The 20,196-nt window shown below is 34.9% G+C and overlaps 3 protein-coding genes and 1 non-coding gene across 7 annotated transcripts; 2 read left to right on the top strand and 2 right to left on the bottom strand.

Moving 5' to 3' along the window:
• Nucleotides 1–5,801: 5,801 nt before the first annotated feature.
• LOC137745834 (bifunctional TH2 protein, mitochondrial-like) lies at nucleotides 5,802–10,857 on the bottom strand. 4 transcript variants are annotated; one of them, XM_068485857.1, is made up of 8 exons: nucleotides 10,478–10,612; nucleotides 9,315–9,375; nucleotides 9,048–9,156; nucleotides 8,592–8,882; nucleotides 8,036–8,450; nucleotides 7,633–7,896; nucleotides 6,442–7,103; nucleotides 5,803–6,150 (listed from the first exon to the last, which is right to left on the bottom strand). In XM_068485857.1, exons 2-7 carry the CDS (start codon nucleotides 9,317–9,319, stop codon nucleotides 6,691–6,693), a joined length of 1,497 nt encoding a protein of 498 aa, XP_068341958.1. In that variant the 5' UTR covers nucleotides 9,320–9,375; nucleotides 10,478–10,612; the 3' UTR covers nucleotides 5,803–6,150; nucleotides 6,442–6,690. The 4 variants fall into 4 exon arrangements, with proteins under 4 accessions (XP_068341957.1, XP_068341956.1, XP_068341958.1 ...); XM_068485856.1 differs by lacking the exon at nucleotides 9,315–9,375 and having other exon boundaries at nucleotides 5,802–6,150; nucleotides 7,768–7,896; nucleotides 10,478–10,857; XM_068485855.1 differs by lacking the exon at nucleotides 9,315–9,375 and having other exon boundaries at nucleotides 5,802–6,150; nucleotides 7,633–7,893; nucleotides 10,478–10,857.
• Nucleotides 10,858–14,399: 3,542 nt separating this feature from the next.
• TRNAM-CAU (transfer RNA methionine (anticodon CAU)) lies at nucleotides 14,400–14,471 on the top strand. Its single transcript has one exon. It is a non-coding gene; the product is annotated as a tRNA-Met (tRNA).
• Nucleotides 14,472–14,485: 14 nt separating this feature from the next.
• Nucleotides 14,486–16,323, top strand: LOC137744028 (uncharacterized). Its single transcript, XM_068483888.1, has 2 exons — nucleotides 14,486–15,103; nucleotides 15,497–16,323. The coding sequence occupies exons 1-2, from the start codon at nucleotides 14,985–14,987 to the stop codon at nucleotides 15,729–15,731; spliced, it is 354 nt and encodes a 117-aa protein (XP_068339989.1). The 5' UTR covers nucleotides 14,486–14,984; the 3' UTR covers nucleotides 15,732–16,323.
• A 430-nt stretch (nucleotides 16,324–16,753) lies between these two features.
• Nucleotides 16,754–19,787, bottom strand: LOC137745395 (uncharacterized). Its single transcript, XM_068485347.1, has 3 exons — nucleotides 19,379–19,787; nucleotides 18,046–18,429; nucleotides 16,754–17,943 (listed from the first exon to the last, which is right to left on the bottom strand). Exons 1-3 carry the CDS (start codon nucleotides 19,785–19,787, stop codon nucleotides 16,754–16,756), a joined length of 1,983 nt encoding a protein of 660 aa, XP_068341448.1.
• Between the last annotated feature and the right edge of the window lie 409 nt (nucleotides 19,788–20,196).

Below are 20,196 nucleotides of genomic sequence, written 5' to 3'. Positions count from 1 at the left end.
TTTGGAAAGAAATCTCTATCCTCCAATTAATCCTTTTTTTTTTTCATTTTCTTTTAGGATTCTTCAACAATTGTCAGTTTGTATTGGTATTGGGTCTATGGATTAACATTTCTTAGTTCGTATTGGTATAAGATCACCGAATCATATAAGACTTTGGCATTTTGCTCGTATACAGAGCGATAAGAATTTGCGTTATTGTTTTGCTTTGAATAGAATTAGGTTTTTAAAAACATTATGCGTACTTATCTTAAAAAAGTATAAGATAATAGTTTTGTACATCATAAATGCGTTATACGTAGATAAGTATCGCCAACGATAACTAAGTGTCATTTCATTATTGATGTAGTAAAAACACTCACCTAGAGCAAAGTCATGACTCATGCAACATTTTCATTTAGCACTTCAATTAAATTCCTATAAAATGTAGACATTTGACATATTGACTACCATTCCATGTTAGGACACATTATGTACTACTCAAACACAAACCTCTGGATATACAGGCACCGTCGCGTTTGTAGTAGTCCACTTTGCGTGTTGTTTACTGAAGTGGGGTTTAATATATACATTATCCGAGGTGTTTTCTTCTTCTTTTTCCTCTGTTTACTTTCCCAACTATTTGGAGCTAGCCCTTCCATATATACCAGTTATACTTCAACATTTAATCATGTCCGCTAGCCCCCACCCTTCACTTTTTGATAGATCTCAAATCTTCTTTATTCTTGTGCCCTAGCTATACATGTGCGGAGGAACAATGGTAGGGATCACATAATTTAGTCACTAACTAGAAAGTTCTCACTACATTATCTTCTGGTTCGGTCTTCTTTCACATTATCTAGTGATATAACTCTAATCAAGGCCCTTGATCCTTTTAAAGATGTATGCATTGTTAGTTCTCAGAAATGCTCGAATGTTATATAAAAAAACATGGTATGACGATTTCAGATGGGGATATTAATTACAAATTTGAGATTTTGGGATCCCAGGCTACCAGCATTCATTCATTTACCAAAGTTTTAGGGTTTTTGAGACGTTGAACAAGAGATCAAGAATGCTGCTGCCGTGCCAGTTAATTGGATGATGAACTGGTAAAAAAACCAGGCAGACAATCATTCAACGGCCTATATATACATATGTATACGTGAAGTTATTTTTTGGAAAGAATCAGACATGAGAGGGAGCTTTTTCATCCAACCACGCACTCAGATTCTATCCTATACCCTAACCATTTACCTAGAAATTATAGCTTTGGATTCCAGTTTAGACAAGTATATAGTACAAGCTTATGAGAAAATAGAACAAAATAATATATATATATATATATATATATATATATATATATATATATATATATATATATAGCAATTGTGGGGTGTCAAGTAATCAATTATTCATTTATCAATAAGAAGAAAAAAATCTTACAGTCATGGAAAATACAAGCAAATCTTTTAGCGAAGGCATAAAGATCAGAGACAAACAAAGGGAAACACAAAATTATATCCATTTTTGGCTGCTCAGCCTGCTAGAGGAGCTAACATATTCCTTAATTTATTTCAGCAATTCCTCCATTAATTTATTTCTTGACAACTAAGCCAAGAATCAGGAGAAAAGGTGGTCTTTCTTCCAATGGAAAGAAAAAGGAAAGAAAAGGTCAAGGAATATTAAGGATGATATATATAACTAATTTTTTATATATCATATGTGATAAGCCAAGAATATCAGACTTGCCTGAGTTTACATTTCCTCAATTTCATCACCTTTCTTTACTGCTGTAAATTAGGTCATGGCTGAAAGATGATGAAAACCCTAAATCCTCCTCCTCATCCTCCTCCTCCGGCCCAACTTTTCGACATCGAAGACTGATAATCTCCTCTTGATGACCCTCTTGTTAGCTTTTGAAGCACCATCCCCATTGTTCCTTGGACAAATTCAGTGACACCAAATGAAAGAAATTGAACGATAATAGAGATTGATCATGCGAATTCCTTCAGAAACTGGTCACTTGTTAGGCAGAAATTAGAATTAAGTTGGAGAGAGAGAGAGAGAGAGGGAGAGAGGGAGAGAGGGAGAGAGGGAGAGATAGAGAGAAATAGGAAGAAGAGAGAGAGAGAGAGAGAGGAGGCCATAGAATTTGGGGTGGTTTGTCATGCTTATATAATGAGACAGATGAAACAAAGGTTTGAAGATGAAATAATTTAGGCCACGTAAGAAAATGGGGAGGACCTACTTCACATGTCCTCTATGTGTTTTACTGGTAAAAGGAATATCCATTAAGTAAAAAAGGACCCCTACCTTGTAAATTAAAGTTGGAATCTGAGGTGACCTTATCCAATTTGGATTCACATACCAAACATTAATAAAAACAAAACAAAAACAATATTCATTTTTGATCTTGTAGTTGGCCAAAACCTATCAATATATTGGACAACCTTAAGCTGGACTTAAGTCAATTACTAGGGATTTATAATAATAATAATAATAATAATAATAATAATAATAATAGACAAGATAGTTATTGGTATTTCCATGTAATTGTGACATTATTTATAAGAATTGGCAGCATTAGTTTAAATTAGTTACTTATGTAGTTGTTTTTGAGGTTCTTGTAAGTTTCCCACTTTGACTTTGCCTTGTGACTCGTGTCAAATTGTAAATGGTCTTCAACTTTTCAATCTCAATTGTTGAAATGATGCCGTTACATCCTCAATTTTTTAAGTTGTCGATTTTTAATGTTCAACAATTGAAATTTAATTTATGATCATTTTAACAAATTTTCTTTAGATATTGTATTCTAAACTAGTATATATGTAGCAGAAATGGAGATTAGAACACACTATCTTTGCTAATTGACTTAACCCACCCATGCATGCATTTGAGAAGTTTAGTTATATGAATATATAAGAGGACTTTTCTTTTGAAGTATCCATTTCATCCTCCATTGTTTGATTTTATTTTGAAAAAAATCAAATCATAAATCTTTATCTTGATTCTAACTCACTACCTCGATTTTTCTCATTACTTTAATGTCCTACTTTTCTCTCCACTTGAACTAGCCCTGAGTGCTTATTACCCTCCATCCTTATGCTTAATGGAGATAGATACCATTAATTTGTAAGGACTCGTAAGTGGGGAGAGTTTACTGTAAACATGTGGTTTGAATAGTAATCCGGATTAAGGACAAGAATTAACAAAGTCAAGGCCATTTCTGTTAGATTTATTCAGATTAGTTAATGGATGTTTCAAGTATAGTGGGGGACTTTGCATTATTAAACCTGATTTTGGGTCGGACCAAATGCTAATCTAATCGACCCTACAAGTATAAAAATTAATCAAGAGCATTCGCAGTATACAGTTGAAAAATCCTCACGAACCAATCGGATTTCGAAACATGTCCAGACACTCGGAGGTAAAGTGCATCAGAATTCATAGCCTAAAAGCGAGAGAGATCCTCGTCAGATCCTCTCTGTAAGGATCTCAGGGATTCTCTTTGTGAAGATATCAGAGATTCTTCGATTATATCTGTTCATCGTTTATCGTACATCATGTGATTAGTTTTTATCAGATACTATTTATATTTAATTTTAAATAAAAAAATTGACAATAATTTTTTATCATATGATATACAATAAACAAATATAATTAGATAATTCACAAAATCCTCGTAAAGAAAATCCGGTAAGATCCTCCTGTCCTAAAAGCTAGAACACCACTGAAAAGTTTTCTTTTTTTAAAAAAAAATATTCAACTAAATAATGATTTTATGAAATCTTCAGGACGAAGCACATCAGGAATAGTGACCATGATCCCAAATAGTTTTTAAACAATAATCTCGTACAACTGGACAAACTACCCCACCATATATCATGGTCTCCACCAAACAGGATTTTCTACCTTGACACCTTTAAAAAGCAAAAACGAAAAAGAAAATTGAAATTCTAGGAAGCCAAATTCTTTTAAATTTAATACACAACTAAGCGTGTGAAAGGGTAAGAATTCTTCAGTTAAAGAAAGAGTAGTGATATATCCATTTATTTTTACTTTTCACACATTTCTTTCAATTTCAACTTTCGAATTGAATGAATTGAACAATATCAATGACAAAAAAATAAAAAGGATATGTGGGAGGTAAAAATAGACTTGTGAATAACATTATCCTAAGAAAAACGGAAAGTTTCTACAAGGGTTTGCTTAGTAGTTAGTAGTGAGAGTGGAGTAGAGGATGATATGTAAGATTATGTCATATTAAGAGTTCGAAAATCTCTCATGTAACCAAAGAAAAAATGTAAGCTTCTTTTTTTTTTTTTAACTGTCAATGTTATAAACTACATACAATAAGCACACAACCATAGTTCAATGGTATCCAATTTTCACTTAGAAGTGGTTTTTGAGCGACCCATATGAACACTATATAATTTTGTAGTAAATTCAATCAAAGAAGGAGATAAGAATTTATATAGGTGTCGGATAATAAATTCTTTATGTTGGAGCATGGAGTGTAAATTAAATTTGGGGAGGGGCAAAAGTTTTGTATTTCACAAATTTAATATTAGCATGAGAGCGTATAACTAGCTCCGTCTTTGAATTTAATACCAAATTGCGATTCATTGTTTCGTATATTTGTAGTTTGTCATTCTTATCATTCATAAAAAAAAAAAAAAAAAAAAAAAAGAAAGAAGAAATGAAATTAGACGTAAGTGCGGATATACTACCATAATTAACTGTCTAATCGTAGCTCTGAAAGCTTTGCATGGGATCAATTATTATACTTGTTTCTTAAGTACAAAACATACACAAATGACAAAGTGTAGGCATGGAAAAATCTTTGTCCGAATGCATATACAAAGTAGTGGTCAACCTGTTCTCTCATTTATCCATTGGTTTACCATCCTTTTCGTGTATGCCATTCTAAGTGCATGTACGTTGTGCACTATATAGCAATTTAGAATTAATAGAGATTTTTGTTTCATATTTTTCGGGCTCCAATTGCTTTGGCATTGATGTTGGACTTGTTCTGACTCCACAACTTGTCAAACACAAGAATCACGTGGCCGATTAAGGGCTAGTTTGAGGTAAACAGCTTTGAAAAAAATAAGTGTTTGGTAAATTATAGTGCTAAAAGTGTTTTTAGTCAAAAAAAAAAAAAAAAAAAAAAAGGGAAAAGATGAAGTTGGATTGTCAATATGAATTTTTTATGAATTAGTACTGTAACACTGTTTACCTGTCTCCAATTCAAAAAAGCGCTTTTCTAAAAGCATTTGTAGAGTTACTTCTACTTTTTGACCCATTATTAAGAAGAAAAAAACATTTTTTTTTTCATTTACAAACACAATTAAGACCCTAACATTTTTAAGAAATTGCTTTTAAGAAAATTTTAAGCATCATTAAACCAGTCCCAAGAGCTTCTAAAAGTTCTTTTGGACAACTATAAGGTCCCATTTGGTATAAGTGATTGGATTGAATTAGACAAGCTACATTAAATGTATGTTTAAAAAAAAAATGAAAAATTTGTGATCAACTTGAAAGTAGGAGATTGATTTCTAAATCCAATAGTGCATATCATGGAAGTGCTTTGTAAAAGGAGCACTTGAGTGCTTTTAAATAACCACAAACGCTACTGTCAAAGTTTGACAAAAAAATTGTGTTCTTATATTAGAAAAACATCTAGACGTGATTTCTTAAAGAAGCACCTATTTCAAGGAACACCTAAATCTTTATTAAAAATTTCTTCATGATCTAATAGAAACTTTTCCAGTAAAAGCGTTTATGAGCAAAAGTGTTATCAAGAGGCATTTTTAAACCAACCCTTGAGATTCTAAGTGCATATCATGGATGTCAGGTTGGCATATTTCCAATTTGGTGCAAGCAACCAAGCAAAGCATGGAGTTCAAATAGTGGATTCTGAGAAAATATGGGGACCCAACCAAAACAACGAATAGATCCAACAAGCTAACATGAACATTTGCATCTGCATTTATAGCAGGAAACAGGTATTATATGACCGGAAATACGCTCTGAAACTGCCATACATCCTAAATATCGAATAGCAATCAGCTAACCAAAATTACAGATACAGAACTTGAAATGTTTCTATGGACAAATGATGATATAACATTCTGTATGAATTCATTGCTGCCTGAGAACTCTCCATACCTGGAAAAAAAAAAAAAAAAAAAAAAAAAAAAAAAAAAAAACGATTTCAAGAAACTGATAAGAAAACGCGGTTACAATAATACCCAAGGAAGTGCTTTCACACTGTTTTTAGCTTCTCATACACCCCTCTATTTATGGTCATTGGATTGAATAAATCAAACAGAACCAACATCCAGGATTAAACAGGGGTGTGTAGGAAGATAAAATGGGGCTGTGAAAATCAATTCTCTAACACCAAACGTGAATGACTGAGGAAAAAAGATGAAAGAAGCGGAGAAGAATTGCACGTACCCTGTTTACAGCACCCCAAGCGGCCAACATCACATTTCCAAAAGAGATCCCCCTGTTTACAAAACGAAAAGAAGAGAACAGCAAAACAGGAGCAAATCTGTGGCCCTTATAAAATCAGCCACCAACTTTTTATCTTTGTTTTTTGACAAGACACCAACTTTAATCTGTGTTCCACTATATATGAATATGATTTGTCTGTCCAAGCACGTTGTTTGAGTGCACAAGAACCGAAAAGAAGAAAATGAACTCTTAACACCCCAAAATGAAGGCATGTATTTCCGCCCAACTATTCACTGTGTAAAGAATACCAGTTAACCCTTTCCAACTAGGAGACCTTCCATCTGTGCATTCTTTCTGTTTCTTAACTAAACCCGGGAACAACGGAACAAAAGATACCCCAAACTGAGTCGCCACTCTCCTAAGGCTTGAACTTGACCCAATTACGATTCCAATATCCGCCTCCAGCAGACAAAGTAAGTCACCCACCGAGTCTCCAATGTAAACAGTCAAGTTCTTTCTGTCATTGCTGCAATTTTTCAAAATATCTTTAAAAGATTTAACCTTGTCAATAGGGGACTCCACCTTCTTAACAATATCACCTGTGGAGATGGATTCCTCGAAGGTAAACTCATTTGCATGTACATCCAGCTCGTTTAAACCCCCTGCTCCAAACACCGCATAAACAAGAATGAGATGCCATGCATCTTAACCGACACCAATTATTATTTTTTTAGTTCTGAGAGAAATGTCGATAAAGTTGCTACGGGTGATATTATATGCACTTCAAATGTCAACAATGGGAATCTTATATGTCCACCAAAGGTCAGAGCCTAAAGATCCTGAACTAGGGCAAAATCTATGTCCACTAAATTCCCATAACTCATATGTTCCAGAATTTTCTCCTAAAAATCCAGGTATACCAACTTCAAGGTGCCTTATGAAAATGTTTCTGTTGAAACTATGCCTAGAAAAGAAGCAATAAATTGAAACATCAGATTCTCTTGGGATCAAGTTCAAGTCTAATTTCTAGAGGCAAGAAGAATCATACTTTAATAACCAACTCAGCTTGTTCATAACAATCAGGATATACTATAGGGATCGAAACAATAAGAGTATATTTGGTTTGAGTAATGCATACGCATAAAAATTAAGAAACAATGCAAGTTTACGAATGTTCGGAAGGAAGTATACCTGATGAAAAGGCCGATCTTATGAGATCACCACACCAACAGTATGAAAGAACATGAACATTTGCATTCAAGTTTTCACTCTTGGCAATTTTCTGAAAGAAATTAATACAGCCATCTTGAAGAATGAGACGTTCACCAGCTCTTTTTATATCTTCAAGATTAAGACCCTTGAGTACTTCAGACTTCGTGACTCTATTGTTTGCCTTCCTCTCAAAATCTGAAAGTTTCTCTAGTGCTTTAAGCAAATTTTCATAGTCAAACACTCCTGCAAAACCACAGAAAGGCAAATGGTCACACCTGAGCAAGTAACCTTTATAAAATGCTACTGTAACAATTTCATGCATTTAAAAATAAAGTTGAACCTTCATGAATAGCAAACAAGACTACCATAATTGTTACTATACCTTTTTCAGTGGGAACAATGCTTTCTATGCATTGCTCATACTCTTCTGTGTACTGCCTGGAAAGAAGACCCCATGTATTCCTGAGATCAGCCGAAGACATCCGAGCAATCTGATTTTCGGGTTGATGTTGATCAGATTTTGGTGCCGTTACTATTGCAATTTCAGCCAAAATGGCAGATGAATCAACGACTGTACAAGTCAAATCAAAATCAGAAAATATCATGAGCCGATCTTCTGCAGGGTTATGTTCTCTGATCAGAGGAACTACAGTTGGCTGAACAACAGACTGAGCCGAGAAGAACTCGATCTCAAGTTTCATTGCTTGGTGATAAAGCTTTTCGATGATGTCAAGCTCCTCGCCTGTCAAAGAGACACTTAGTTTATCCAGCAACTCTTCGATTTGCACAGCTGATGCCTAGATTCAAAGATAACAATAATTCAACTGTTAAAGTGAAATAGGCAATTTATGAATGCATGAACCTTTGAGATCAGAATCAAGAAAATAAATTCAGACAAAAAAAGTGAGAAAACTTGATTAGTCAATGACATGACGTACCTGAAAACTTTTAGAAGAATAACTGTCAATCCACTTCAAGTACGGGTGACTACCTTCGCTGGGATCTAGAAGTGCCTTGAACTCCTTACCAAGAAAGGCATACAGTCTCATGCAAGGAGTCATAGCGCCAAGGGTGTAAGCAGCCACTTTGGTTCTTTCAAATGGAGTTGCAAGTTTACCAGGTCCCTTGACTCCTTCAACTTTTCCAGAGGCTGTTGCCAATAAGAAATCTGTGTACTTCACCGCAGCGGAGTTGATAGGGGTCTCTTTAGCACCCTGTAAACCCCATTCCTGCACGGTTCTTATATTTTAGACAATGCAAAACGCAACTTAACAGAATATGAAACAGTCATTTTCTGCCAATATTTACTTTCAAAATACTTAGTTGGACTGTTGCAGATCAATTATAATATACATGTCTACTCCATTGTCAGACAAAATAACACTTCACCATACCTTCACAAATGAATCATGCATTTTCAGCTCCTGCAGAACTGCCCTCCTCAACTCAGAAATCACGGGCTTTGCATCATCATCGTCTGCACAATCTTCTGCCAATTCATACCTAAATATTCATACATAAAAAAAGATCAAACCAATAAATCGTCTAAAGATACATATCAAATCTAAACTCCAGCAGCTACGAATAAACCAAAAATAAAAGTTATTCTTATCTTATACAGTATTTTGGATTTCTACGTAAACTAAAAACAAAAAATTTACCTCATTCAATGCACACAAATATTTCCAAAATAACTAACCCTCCATTTGGTTGCTGAGAAGACTGAAAAAAAGAAATGAAGGTATAAATTTAAATAATATGATTTTAGTAGCTCCTTTTACTAAAGAACAATAGAATCTCCCAAAATTAATCAATCAACTAAATTATGCTCAGCAAAATTACAAGATTATTCTCGCCATCATAGCCAATCAAAATTTAAGATTTAATTTTTGTTCTTTCATCTTCTTTTCAAACCTTTTTCTCAGCAACCAAACAACAAATTTTGTTGAAAATCCTAGCTGATCTTCTGGTAGACGATTAAGGGAAAAACTCTTTAAAAATCATGACATAATATCAAACAAACTTACGTAAAACATGACCTAATGTAAGTAATAAGGTCAAGCATGGTAAGGTGCATACAAGAACAAATGCCAATATTACTCAACAATAACAAGTGCCTAAGATGTATCTTGTTACTTCCTGTCATTTCCTATGCTTCCTCAGCAACCAGCAAGAGCAAGAAGTTGATAACACATAAACGAAAAGAATACCACTCTTGATTTTTGGCGAAAATCCCTAAAATGAAACATCAAGAACTCTGTGTCCTGGAAAATACATAATCGATAGAAAGCTTTCATCAAACCATATATCCTTTCCTCCTATTGATTAAAACCTCTACACTCACAATTTAATTTCCTTTCCTTTCTTTTCCCACATTTTCCCGTCACCACAAAGATCACAACAACGAAAGCACAAAAATTTACCAAACCCTTTACTATTTGTGTTAAGAGTAAAACTGTAAATTGTAATTTCAATAATTCATGAAATTTTCTACCTAAAATTGCACTCTAACTAAAAAGAACTCAATAAAACGAAGCAAATATTTCCAAATTAACGAACAAAGAAAATCAAAGAATTACAATGAACACTTTCTTGGCACACTTACAATCTATCTTTTTAAAAAAAAAAAAAAATCTTTATTTGCTTAAACACTTAAAGGGTCACCAAAAATTTAAACAAACCCAGATTCGGATTCGGATTCAGATTCAACCACAACATTTTCCCAGCAACCAAACAGTCCCCAAAACCCCAAAAGAAAAAGAAACGATACTAAGCAAATTCGAACAAAAACAAATAAGTGAAATTAAAGAAAGCAACAACTCACGCGTGAGCGAAGGCCTTGAGAAAGTGAACATCTTGGGCAATATAATCGCGGAAAGTTTCAATCTTGAGATTCCCAGCAGCCAAACAGAGCGTGAAGGGAGTGTACATAGCGAAAATCGATTCTCGCTTGAACTTGATCCAGAAGCGGCGGGCGAGACCCACCTCGTTGTCGACGACGGCGGAAGCCATGGCTGACTTCGGCGGAGGTACGGCCATTGAGTTGGCACAGTGGGATCTTAGCGAGTTGAATCGCAGACGGAGGGAGTTGAAGAGAGTTGGGGTTTTGATTGGGTTTGGGGGGAAGAGTATGCGCATCAAAATCAAGAAAGGGGGAGAGAGCGAGAGACAGAGGAATGCTCCGTGTGTGTGGGGGTTAGTGGGTGAGTGAAAAGAGGGAAGTTTTTATCAGCAGCCTGGTGGAGGTTGTTTTTCTTTCTTATTCATTTTCTTTGGTTTTTTTTTTACCTAATATCAAAAGCTAATTACGAAAATTTACCCAAAAATAGTTAATTACAAAAGACATCGACGAAGTTTGGGGTAACGGTGAGATTGGGCACGATATTTCAATTTTTTCACATTACTACCCCGCGTAAGAAAGTTTTAATACTTCAAGTCATTTTTTTGTGTTTAATTAAGATTGGGCAATTAAAAATTTTGGGTAATGGCCGGCTAGACATAAGAGTGATTTGAATTGTTAACAATTTCATATTGTAGATAGTAATGTATAGTTTTGAAAGACGGTGTTTATTTTGTGAAAGTGACATCAACCAACGGTATACTTTGTAATTAGCTCTTTAATATTACATGAATTAGTTAATCAAGACAGTGCAACCTCCATATTACAGCCTAGCTACTCCCTATTCATTAAAATAGGGTATGATTTTGTCAATAATAGTAATTATTATCATTCTTATTGAAAGTTTAAGAGCCTAAGCTACATACCCATATCACAATTAACTAATTTTGCTCATCTTATTTATTTATTTATTTCATGTATTATTAAGAAGGGAAGGGTTCGAAATTATTACAATAATTTAAGAGTTTGGAAGTTTTGAACCCGAGATGCATGAGTAGAAAGCTAATACCTCATCAACTAGGATATTAGACCACATGTTTTGCTCATCTTATGCTAACATGAAAATCATACTATGAATAATAATGGATATTACGAAGATATACCGTGAACGAAAAAGATGAATATATTGTTGGATTTTTAGCCTTGCATTCTAGATTCAAAACTCTCATATCTTATTATAATAATTTCGAACTCTCTTATTTTTTTTTAATAATAATAAAATTTTAAAAACAAAGAATGAACGAAGGACGAAAAGAAAGGGGTCAATTTTGTGTCATTTTCTAGTGAAACTAGTTGCCACGTTGTTTTATTAGACTTGGGCTATTTATAGAAGGTGAAGGACAAAGACCCTGTTCATACAATTGCAACATTTTCGGATTCTGCCATCTATGTGTGTATACGTACACCATATAACATCAACATCTGTTTAAATTTCATATAATTTTTTGGTGACCCATCTCTTTCTGTTATTTTCTCTTTAAAATCCTTCCTTTTTCGATACGAAAGGAAAAGTTACAAAGAAAAGCCTTTAGGGCAAGAAAGCTACAAAAATTTCAAAACCAAGCGGAAGGCACCTCAATAGGAAGAGTTTGCCGGTTTGATATTGTTGTGCTTTGAAAAAAAAATGTTTCTGCTGTGCTATGAGAATAAGCTTATTTTTGCTGCTTCACGTTTTCAATTTTTTGTTTCACTCAAAATTGTGAAAATAAACTCTTTTTTAAGTGTTTACCAAATACCTTTTTGAGTTCAACTTTTTTTATACCCACTTTTTATAAAAGCACCTTAATACCAAACCAGTACAAAATATCAGAGCAAAACTGACTTTGCTATAATAGCAAGAGCATCCGCCACAAAATTTGCTTCAAAACTTCTTCCTTGACATCAACTTTCTAATTCAGTTTTCTTTACGTTTGTTTTTTTTTATTTTTTTTTATTGGTAAAGTGGTATATCCGATGTACTAGTAGCGGTTTTGTTCACATGATATGGATATATAATGTTTTATTTGGATGTTTATTAATTGCGAATAAAATGTCATAGTTCATAAGAAAAAAAAATACTATGCATGCAAATTTGTATTAATTTTGGGATATTCTTATTTGCAATCTCAAAAAGTCGTCTGCACTGCTTGCTAATTTTTGAAATAAAGTAAGATGAATGCAGAACATCTATTTTTAGAATACTAATAACAATCGTCTTAATTGTATTCATTCATTAAATAAAATGAAAACCGAAATCACAACACTGATACGAAATTTGTAATGATTTATTCATTAGATAAAGAAAAAGTGTAGCTGATTAAAATTAAGGGAATTTTAACAAAAAGCCCACGGTGTTATTCACTTTAACAAAAAAACCACATTTTTAAACTAAAAAGTCAATTTTGATACTATTCACTTTACCCTTTATTTTCTTCTTATCGTTAAAACCCAAAGTTTTCAAGTTATTTTTATTAGTTTTCCTTAAAATGAGAATTTTAACAAAAAAAACTCACGGTACGATCTTCGTGCACACTTAATTTCATTAACCTTCTTCGCATTTTCCATAATTTGCATAAGTTTGAGGCCGCTTGGGATATATTTAATTATCCAATTTAGGTGCCTCATCAGCTGGAGGAGGGTTCTTCGAGCCTTCAACGCATTCACATTTTCCGTGAACACAAAATTTGATGTCAGCAGGCGGACACTTAACTGCGAATTCACAATCAACATCGAATTCACAATCAACATCTCGCCAACATTTGGCATCGGCAGCAGCTTCTTCTACTGCTGTTGCCGAGTTATAAGCCTCGACACTAGCAAGAGGAGGATCGATATATGGTTACTTGGCCTTCAAAACACTTGCACCAGCCACGATCACAGTATTTGCGGCCTTCACATTTTGGGAGGAAGAAAAAGCAATCCACATCACGTCTGCATGGTTGTACGTCGACAGCCTCTGTCCCGATATTTGCTTCCACTTCTGCAGATACTCCTAGTAACAATATTGATGCACCTGAAATATATATGAACATCATGCAAATATATTAATTAAATTAAATAATATTAATAAGAAACTAGAGAGAGAGAGAGAGAGAGAGAGAGAGAGAGAGAGAGAGTTACAGGTAGCAAAACTGAAGAGGGAGACGAAAAAACCCATTCTGAAAGAAGCAACAATTAGGATTTACGGTTTATATAAATATGATGAGATTGTGAAATTTGGTTTTTGTTGTGAGCTTCTCATCCGAGTCTGTCAACATTTTTATAGTGGATCATATGATACGACTCCATTTATGGTTGAAAATTAAAAGATGGAAGATATTAATTAGTTTTAAAACAGAAATGCATCTTGCTCTTTGAAAAGAAATGTATCCCCATAATTTCCATTCGTAAAAGTATGTTATGAGTGCACGCGTTTTTCATAGATTTTTATTGCATATTTTGAACAATAGGGCCGTTATACTCATTATTAAACTTATTGAAGAGATGAAATATAACTAAGGTATATCTTTTTTATCAAGGGTTGAATCGATTATCAGGAAAAAAAAATTAGAATGCATTATAGGAAAATCAAACTTCCATCAAGTGAAGCAAATGGACTTTCATAAAGTTCTCGTAGAATCGAGAATAAAGTTTTCATTTTGTACATTTCATATCATATGAATTAGTAAGTGCATCAAATCTTCAAAAAAATCCAATTATTTTGGTGCGACATATTTTTTGGTATTACAAAATAATTTAATATTACTTGGTGATAAAACATATAATTCTGTTTGGTCATAATTCTGGGGTCTTTTAAATTAGGAGCCCCTGTTTTATTTCACCACTGTAAATAGTTTAATATGTTTTTATGTTAGACAAACATCAACAGATCAGAGTGGCGCAGCGGAAGCGTGGTGGGCCCATAACCCACAGGTCCCAGGATCGAAACCTGGCTCTGATAAAGAGTGGCTTCCGGTTGTTCTCTTTTTATTTCTTCTCTTCTTTCCCAGAAGCACTTTTGTACGTATCTTCTGCTTCTGCTTGTTGGGTGGGATAGCCTGTTGTACGTATCCTTTAGATTTCTTCTTCCCCAGAAGCACTTTTGCACATATCTTCTGCTTCTGCTTCTGCTTTTTGGGATATAGCCTCTTGTATTTATCCTTGAGGAGAAGCATTTTAGTCAAATTTCATACATATCAGAATCAGATTCTGAGAAACACAGAACATATCCACGTTTCGAAAATGTGTCTAAATGTGTAAATATAATTGTCCTTTTAAGGCTTTTTTGCTCTATTTTTTATTGGCTTTAGGTTCGTGTAAAGATTCCTCTCCTAGTCCTCTCTCTCGATCGTTTATATATATATATATATAAACACGAGTAGGCCAACCACCCCACAACTCCTTTCTCATCCATTCCTCCTACTGTCTCTTTCTTCTTCTTCCTCCTCTCCTCTCAGCTCTCCCATTGTCCCTCATGGCAGCTACAGCATCATCAAATGCTTCTGCAGAAGCACTTTCCAATCTAAGAATCGTAGTAGAAAGCAATCCCTCTGATTCACGATTATCTGAGTTGGGTATTAACTCATGGCCCAAGTAAGTCTTAATTTCTCTTAGCTCTCTTCTAATGAGTTCACAGGTTATAGTTCTTCATTTTCATGATCCTTTTCTTTAACACACCGAGGAGAGATTCGAACTCGTATCTAAGGTCTAACGTACATATGTTGTTTTTCATGACGATCTCTCCGAAGTCTTGACACACTTAATTTGCTAGTTATATACTTTCGAACGTTGATTTTGAAGCTACTCTAGCTAGCAACCGCGAGAGAGAGATTCAAACTCATGTCCAAATTTAGGACCGGCCACACTAACCTGACTATTTAGTTGATCCGTCTTTATGAAATCTTGGTAATTAATTTGTTAGCTATTTACTTTCGAACATTTGATTCTGATTTGAGATATGTTATTAATTTACGTGTAATATTTCAGATGGGGGTGTCCGCCTGGAAAGTACACATTGAAGTTTGACGCAGCGGAAACATGTTATCTGGTGAAAGGCAAGGTGAAGGTTTACCCTAGAAAAGGCTCATCATCATCATCGTCTTCTGATGAGGAGTTTGTAAATTTTGGTGCTGGGGACCTTGTGACCATTCCCAAGGGACTCAGTTGCATATGGGACGTCTCAGTTGCTATCGATAAACACTACAAATTCGATTCTTCGTGATCATATCATCTTCATCACCATAATTAATTAGCTAATTAAGCTAGCCATCTTCCATTAATTATTGTACGTAGCTTCTGGTTTATGTTTAACTAATCATGAAATGCATGTAACTAAGTATAATCTCCCACACACTCTCTTAATCTCCGGTCGTCGGATCGAATGAGTCGAAGATGATCAATTGATAGAAATTAATAAGGGTTGCGTACAAGATAAAAATATATGTGTGGATAGCACCACTATTTTTACAATGCACTTGTATGTATGAATTTTGATAATCTCAAAATAGATGTTTAAGCATCATTACGCATCTTATACGTTGATGAAAAAGTTGTATTCAAGCTCTTTGGATCCAAGAAAGAAAAGAAGGGATTAATATAGTGTAGTTCTACTTTTGTTAATGCAAAGCGATCTTGACTCCATATGCGGATGAGATTATGATTTTATGGAGGTGCCTTTTTCTTGCTTTATTGACCGGTAAGCTTATTTTTAGCTAGGTTGTTGACCAAAAGCTTTAATTTTTTAGGTTGGATTTGTATCTGGCAGTGCAATGCAGCTAGAAAAGCCCTCCTTTTTGTAACTTTATGCACGTGAAACCATGCTTAAATTTTCAGAAATCTCCAACTTTTTTGACAATGTGAACATGCAAATAATACAATGACAAATTAACAATATATTACAAGCAAAAGCAGAAAAAAGTTTACTTTCAGTTGCACACCCCCAAAATGCACACGATTCCAAATGTCACATATGTTTTTGTCGTCAGACTTTTGACTAGTGATCGAGGGTCTTTATGCATCGTCATCTTTTACTGTAACACACATATAAGAAAATATATAGGTCGGCGAGGGCAGTTCCAGTATACGATTTATGGGTGTATGCAGTGGCGGATCCAGGATTTTAAACTTGGGGGGTCTCAATAGTAAAGGTTAAAAAATTTATAGACAAAAATAACATTGAAAAGTTAAATATAATACATTTTATTCAAAAATCATTTGCATAACAATATTACAAGCTATAAAATCCTAATTCAAGCGTCCACGACGAGGTTTCATGGTCTGAAAATGTTTCATGATAGTTTCATTACCAATACATGAAAAAACATCTTTCTCAATGTAAATAACTAAGCTGTCACTCAACCATTGATCTCCCATTTTGTTGCGAAGTGGACCCTTAATGATATTCATAGCAGAAAATGCCCTCTCCACTGAAGCAGTTGCAACCGGTAAAACCAAAGCCAACTGAACAAGCAAATATACATATGCAAATGTTCGATGCAACCCTTTCTCCACCATTTTCTTAGCAAGCTCATTAATTCCCCGCAATTGAGAAAAATCATTATCAGAACGCACAAAATGAATGTAAATATCAAGTTGATCTTGAAGTGCCGATCTATCTCGATCCGTGAAATCTTTAGGATACATATGAGCAAGGCGAACAAGCTTCTCTTTATCAAAAGCTACAAATGAATCATTCGGACTCAAGCATGCCAAGCAAATAAGCAATTCGGTATTACCTTCAGTGAAGCGATCATCTAATTCTGTAAGTTGGAAATCAATGACCTCGAAAAAGAGCTCCACTTTGTAATGATGATGATTGGTCTTTCTTGGAGCCTTACGCAATGACTTCCCTTGAATGACATATAAATCATCCATATTAGGCACCTCAATTTCATGTTCAACACAAAAAGATGATACTTTATCAACCAAAAGATCAAAATTTTCATCATTCCTCATGCAACGTAGTTGTTCTTTACATGTCTTGACTAAAGCCATTGCATTCACAATCTCTTGATCTTTTTTTTGCAATGCTTGTGACAAATCGTTTGTAACTCCTAATATGGATTTCATCAAAAAGAGGAGGAACACAAACTCAAAAGATTGTAAATCTTTTAATAACCTTTTTGCTTCACCAGCACTATCATTGTAGCAATCTTCAACAATCATGTCAAGCACATCCACCACAGATGAGAACATTGTAATCAAACTAATCAAAACACCATAATGTGAATTCCACCGTGTATCCCCAGCACGTTTGAGACTAGTTTCTTGATTTAACCCTTGCCCCTTTTCAAGACAATCATTTTCAATAGCTTTCAAGAGATTTTCTTGTTGTTTCTCTCTAAGTGCATCACGACGCTTACATGAGCATCCAACAACATTTACCAAACTATTAGTCAATGTGAAAAAAGCGGCAACATCGGAGTTTTTCTTTGCTACGGCAACAAGAGCTAATTGTAGTTGATGAGCAAAACAATGAACATAAAATGCACAACTTTCTTCATCCAAATTTTTTTTTTTAAGGCCATTGAACTCACCTCTCATATTACTCGCACCATCATAACCTTGACCTCGTAGGTTGGAGTAGCTCAAGTCATGTAGTTTCAAGAACTCATCAATGGACTCCTTTAGTTTACTTGAAGTTGTTTCGGTAACATGTTGGACTCCCACGAACCTTTCAATTACTTGACCTTTGTTGTCCACATAACGCAAAATCACCGCCATTTGCTCCTTTGTTGAAATATCACGTGATTCATCTACCATTATAGAAAAGAATTTACTCTCTTTCACTTCTTTCATAATAGCCTTAATAGTTTCGAAGGCACATGAATTGACAATATCTTTTTGAATTGAAGGAGCTATTAGCTTGAGATTTCCCGGAGCATTTTCCAACACAACTTCCTTTATTTTCTCATCATGATCTGCAAGGAATTGCAAGGTATAATTTAAATATTGGGTTTACGGCACAACTCATATGATATTTTCGGCAGGCATAACGCCCTTTGAATGTCCTCCATGAATTTCAAGGTTATGGTGCGAAAAGAACAACACGAAGTTAGGTTTCATGCATGAACGGTTTTTGGAAAATGACACAAACATTAAATGTGATATGAAATGTCTTTTGGTTTTGTAAGCCTGGGGCCTTGAATGGCATGTTTCAGAGGATGACCGACGAATATATAGCTATTTTCTTTGGTTCGAGGCATCGAGAGCATGCAGAAGAACTGCGAAGGAAAACAATATATAAAAAGATACCATACGCATGATATGATCAAATATTCTAAGCACATTCACACTTGAGAAATGAAAAAGAAGCACAGAGGACAAATATACGCTCTCCCTATCCACAACCAAGACCCGACTCAAAGAAATTCTTACTTAGGCACTAATGTGACACGTAGCTAAGACATATATACAAAGCGGAACTCTCTGTATTAGGAATTTTAAACGAATCATATTAGTAAACACGAATTTAATGATGATTTTTTTGCGGTGTATGTCCCAAACTGATGTACAACGTGGTGCGGAACTGTCCAAAAATGTTCTCTTATCTAACTCAACATTCCATTTGACTCATTGATCGGTGAGATAAACAGATACAATAGTTGAAATTGTATCACAAACTTCCAACTTGAAGAATTGTAGGGTAGTTACTTTTATATCACGTTATAGGTATGCTCAAGACATACACAAGAACACCTCCATGCATTCGGATTCCAAGACTCGAATTCAAGAGAAAGATTGCTAAAATGACCAAAGGAAAGGTACATACACCCAGAGACGGATCTACAGAGGGTCCTGGGAGGTCCCAGGACCCCTCGGCCATCCTAAAATGTTGCTAGAAATTTTCCGGAGGACCCCTCGTACAACCTGCAATTCTGGAGGAACACCAATGCCACAACATCTCTTCCAGTAAATCACAGCCTGTATCAAGCACACCTTCATTGCAAACCCCCTTGATCACAGCATCATAAAAACTGGCATCTGGTTTTGGATCTTTTTCTCCCATTTTCTTCAAAATCTGTGCACAGTCTACTGCCTTCCCGTTCTTAATCAATTCATCGAACACCCTTTTACCAAGACTAGCAACCACTCGCATACCAACCTCCACCATCCTGCTAAATATCTTAAGAGCATCATCTATACAGTCGTACTCGAAGTCTCGAACGCGAGGCCTGTGCTGCTGTGCAGACTGCCTGTGTTGCTGCAGCAGTAGCCAGTAAGTTGCAGGTTGCAACGGAGAAGAAGAAAACAGGGGAGAAGAAAGAAAACAGGGCATTAAAAAAATTGGTCCAAAACGCAGTGTTTTGGCCCTTTTTTTTTTTTTTTTTTTTTTTTTGTTAAACCAATGAAATCAACGTTTGAAATTGGTCCACCCTTTCACTTCTCCTGTCGTCCCTTTCACTTCTCCTTTCCCCGTTCCTTCCACTGCTTTTCCCCCTAATCCCCCCATCTTTCTTATATTCACCCAAAACCCTAAATTTCTAATCCCACCCAATCCCATATTATAATTACATTACTCCAATATTATACCTCCACTTGTTTCAATTCTCCAAGCCACCACTATTTGGTTCCAAATTCAAGTAAGTTTTTTGGTATTTTAATCTAATCTCAATTAAATTATATTAGATATTGGTGGAGATTTTTAGTCTATTATTGATATGATTGTTGATGTGTTTTATGTTTGT

The sequence above is a fragment of the Pyrus communis genome, chromosome 9 (genome assembly GCF_963583255.1).
Source record: "Pyrus communis chromosome 9, drPyrComm1.1, whole genome shotgun sequence".
Classification (NCBI taxonomy): domain Eukaryota; kingdom Viridiplantae; phylum Streptophyta; class Magnoliopsida; order Rosales; family Rosaceae; genus Pyrus; species Pyrus communis.
The sequence above is the reverse complement of the archived record's forward strand: the minus strand, read 5'-3'. Positions and strand labels throughout refer to the sequence as shown.

Excerpts from the sequence above, each read along its gene's own strand:
- LOC137745834 (XM_068485854.1), bottom strand. The coding sequence starts at position 10,791 with ATGCGCATACTCTTCCCCCCAAACCCAATCAAAACCCCAACTCTCTTC. Across the intron at positions 8,883-9,047 it reads TGCATGATTCATTTGTGAAG|GAATGGGGTTTACAGGGTGC; the intron begins GTATGGTGAAGT and ends AGAACCGTGCAG. Across the intron at positions 7,897-8,035 it reads CATTGTTCCCACTGAAAAAG|GAGTGTTTGACTATGAAAAT; the intron begins GTATAGTAACAA and ends GTGGTTTTGCAG.
- LOC137744028 (XM_068483888.1), top strand. The coding sequence starts at position 14,985 with ATGGCAGCTACAGCATCATCAAATGCTTCTGCAGAAGCACTTTCCAAT. Across the intron at positions 15,104-15,496 it reads GGTATTAACTCATGGCCCAA|ATGGGGGTGTCCGCCTGGAA; the intron begins GTAAGTCTTAAT and ends GTAATATTTCAG.
- LOC137745395 (XM_068485347.1), bottom strand. The coding sequence starts at position 19,787 with ATGCCCTGTTTTCTTTCTTCTCCCCTGTTTTCTTCTTCTCCGTTGCAA. Across the intron at positions 18,430-19,378 it reads GTGTTCCTCCAGAATTGCAG|ATCATGATGAGAAAATAAAG; the intron begins GTTGTACGAGGG and ends AATTCCTTGCAG. Across the intron at positions 17,944-18,045 it reads TGGTGCGAGTAATATGAGAG|CAAAGAAAAACTCCGATGTT; the intron begins GTGAGTTCAATG and ends TTGTTGCCGTAG.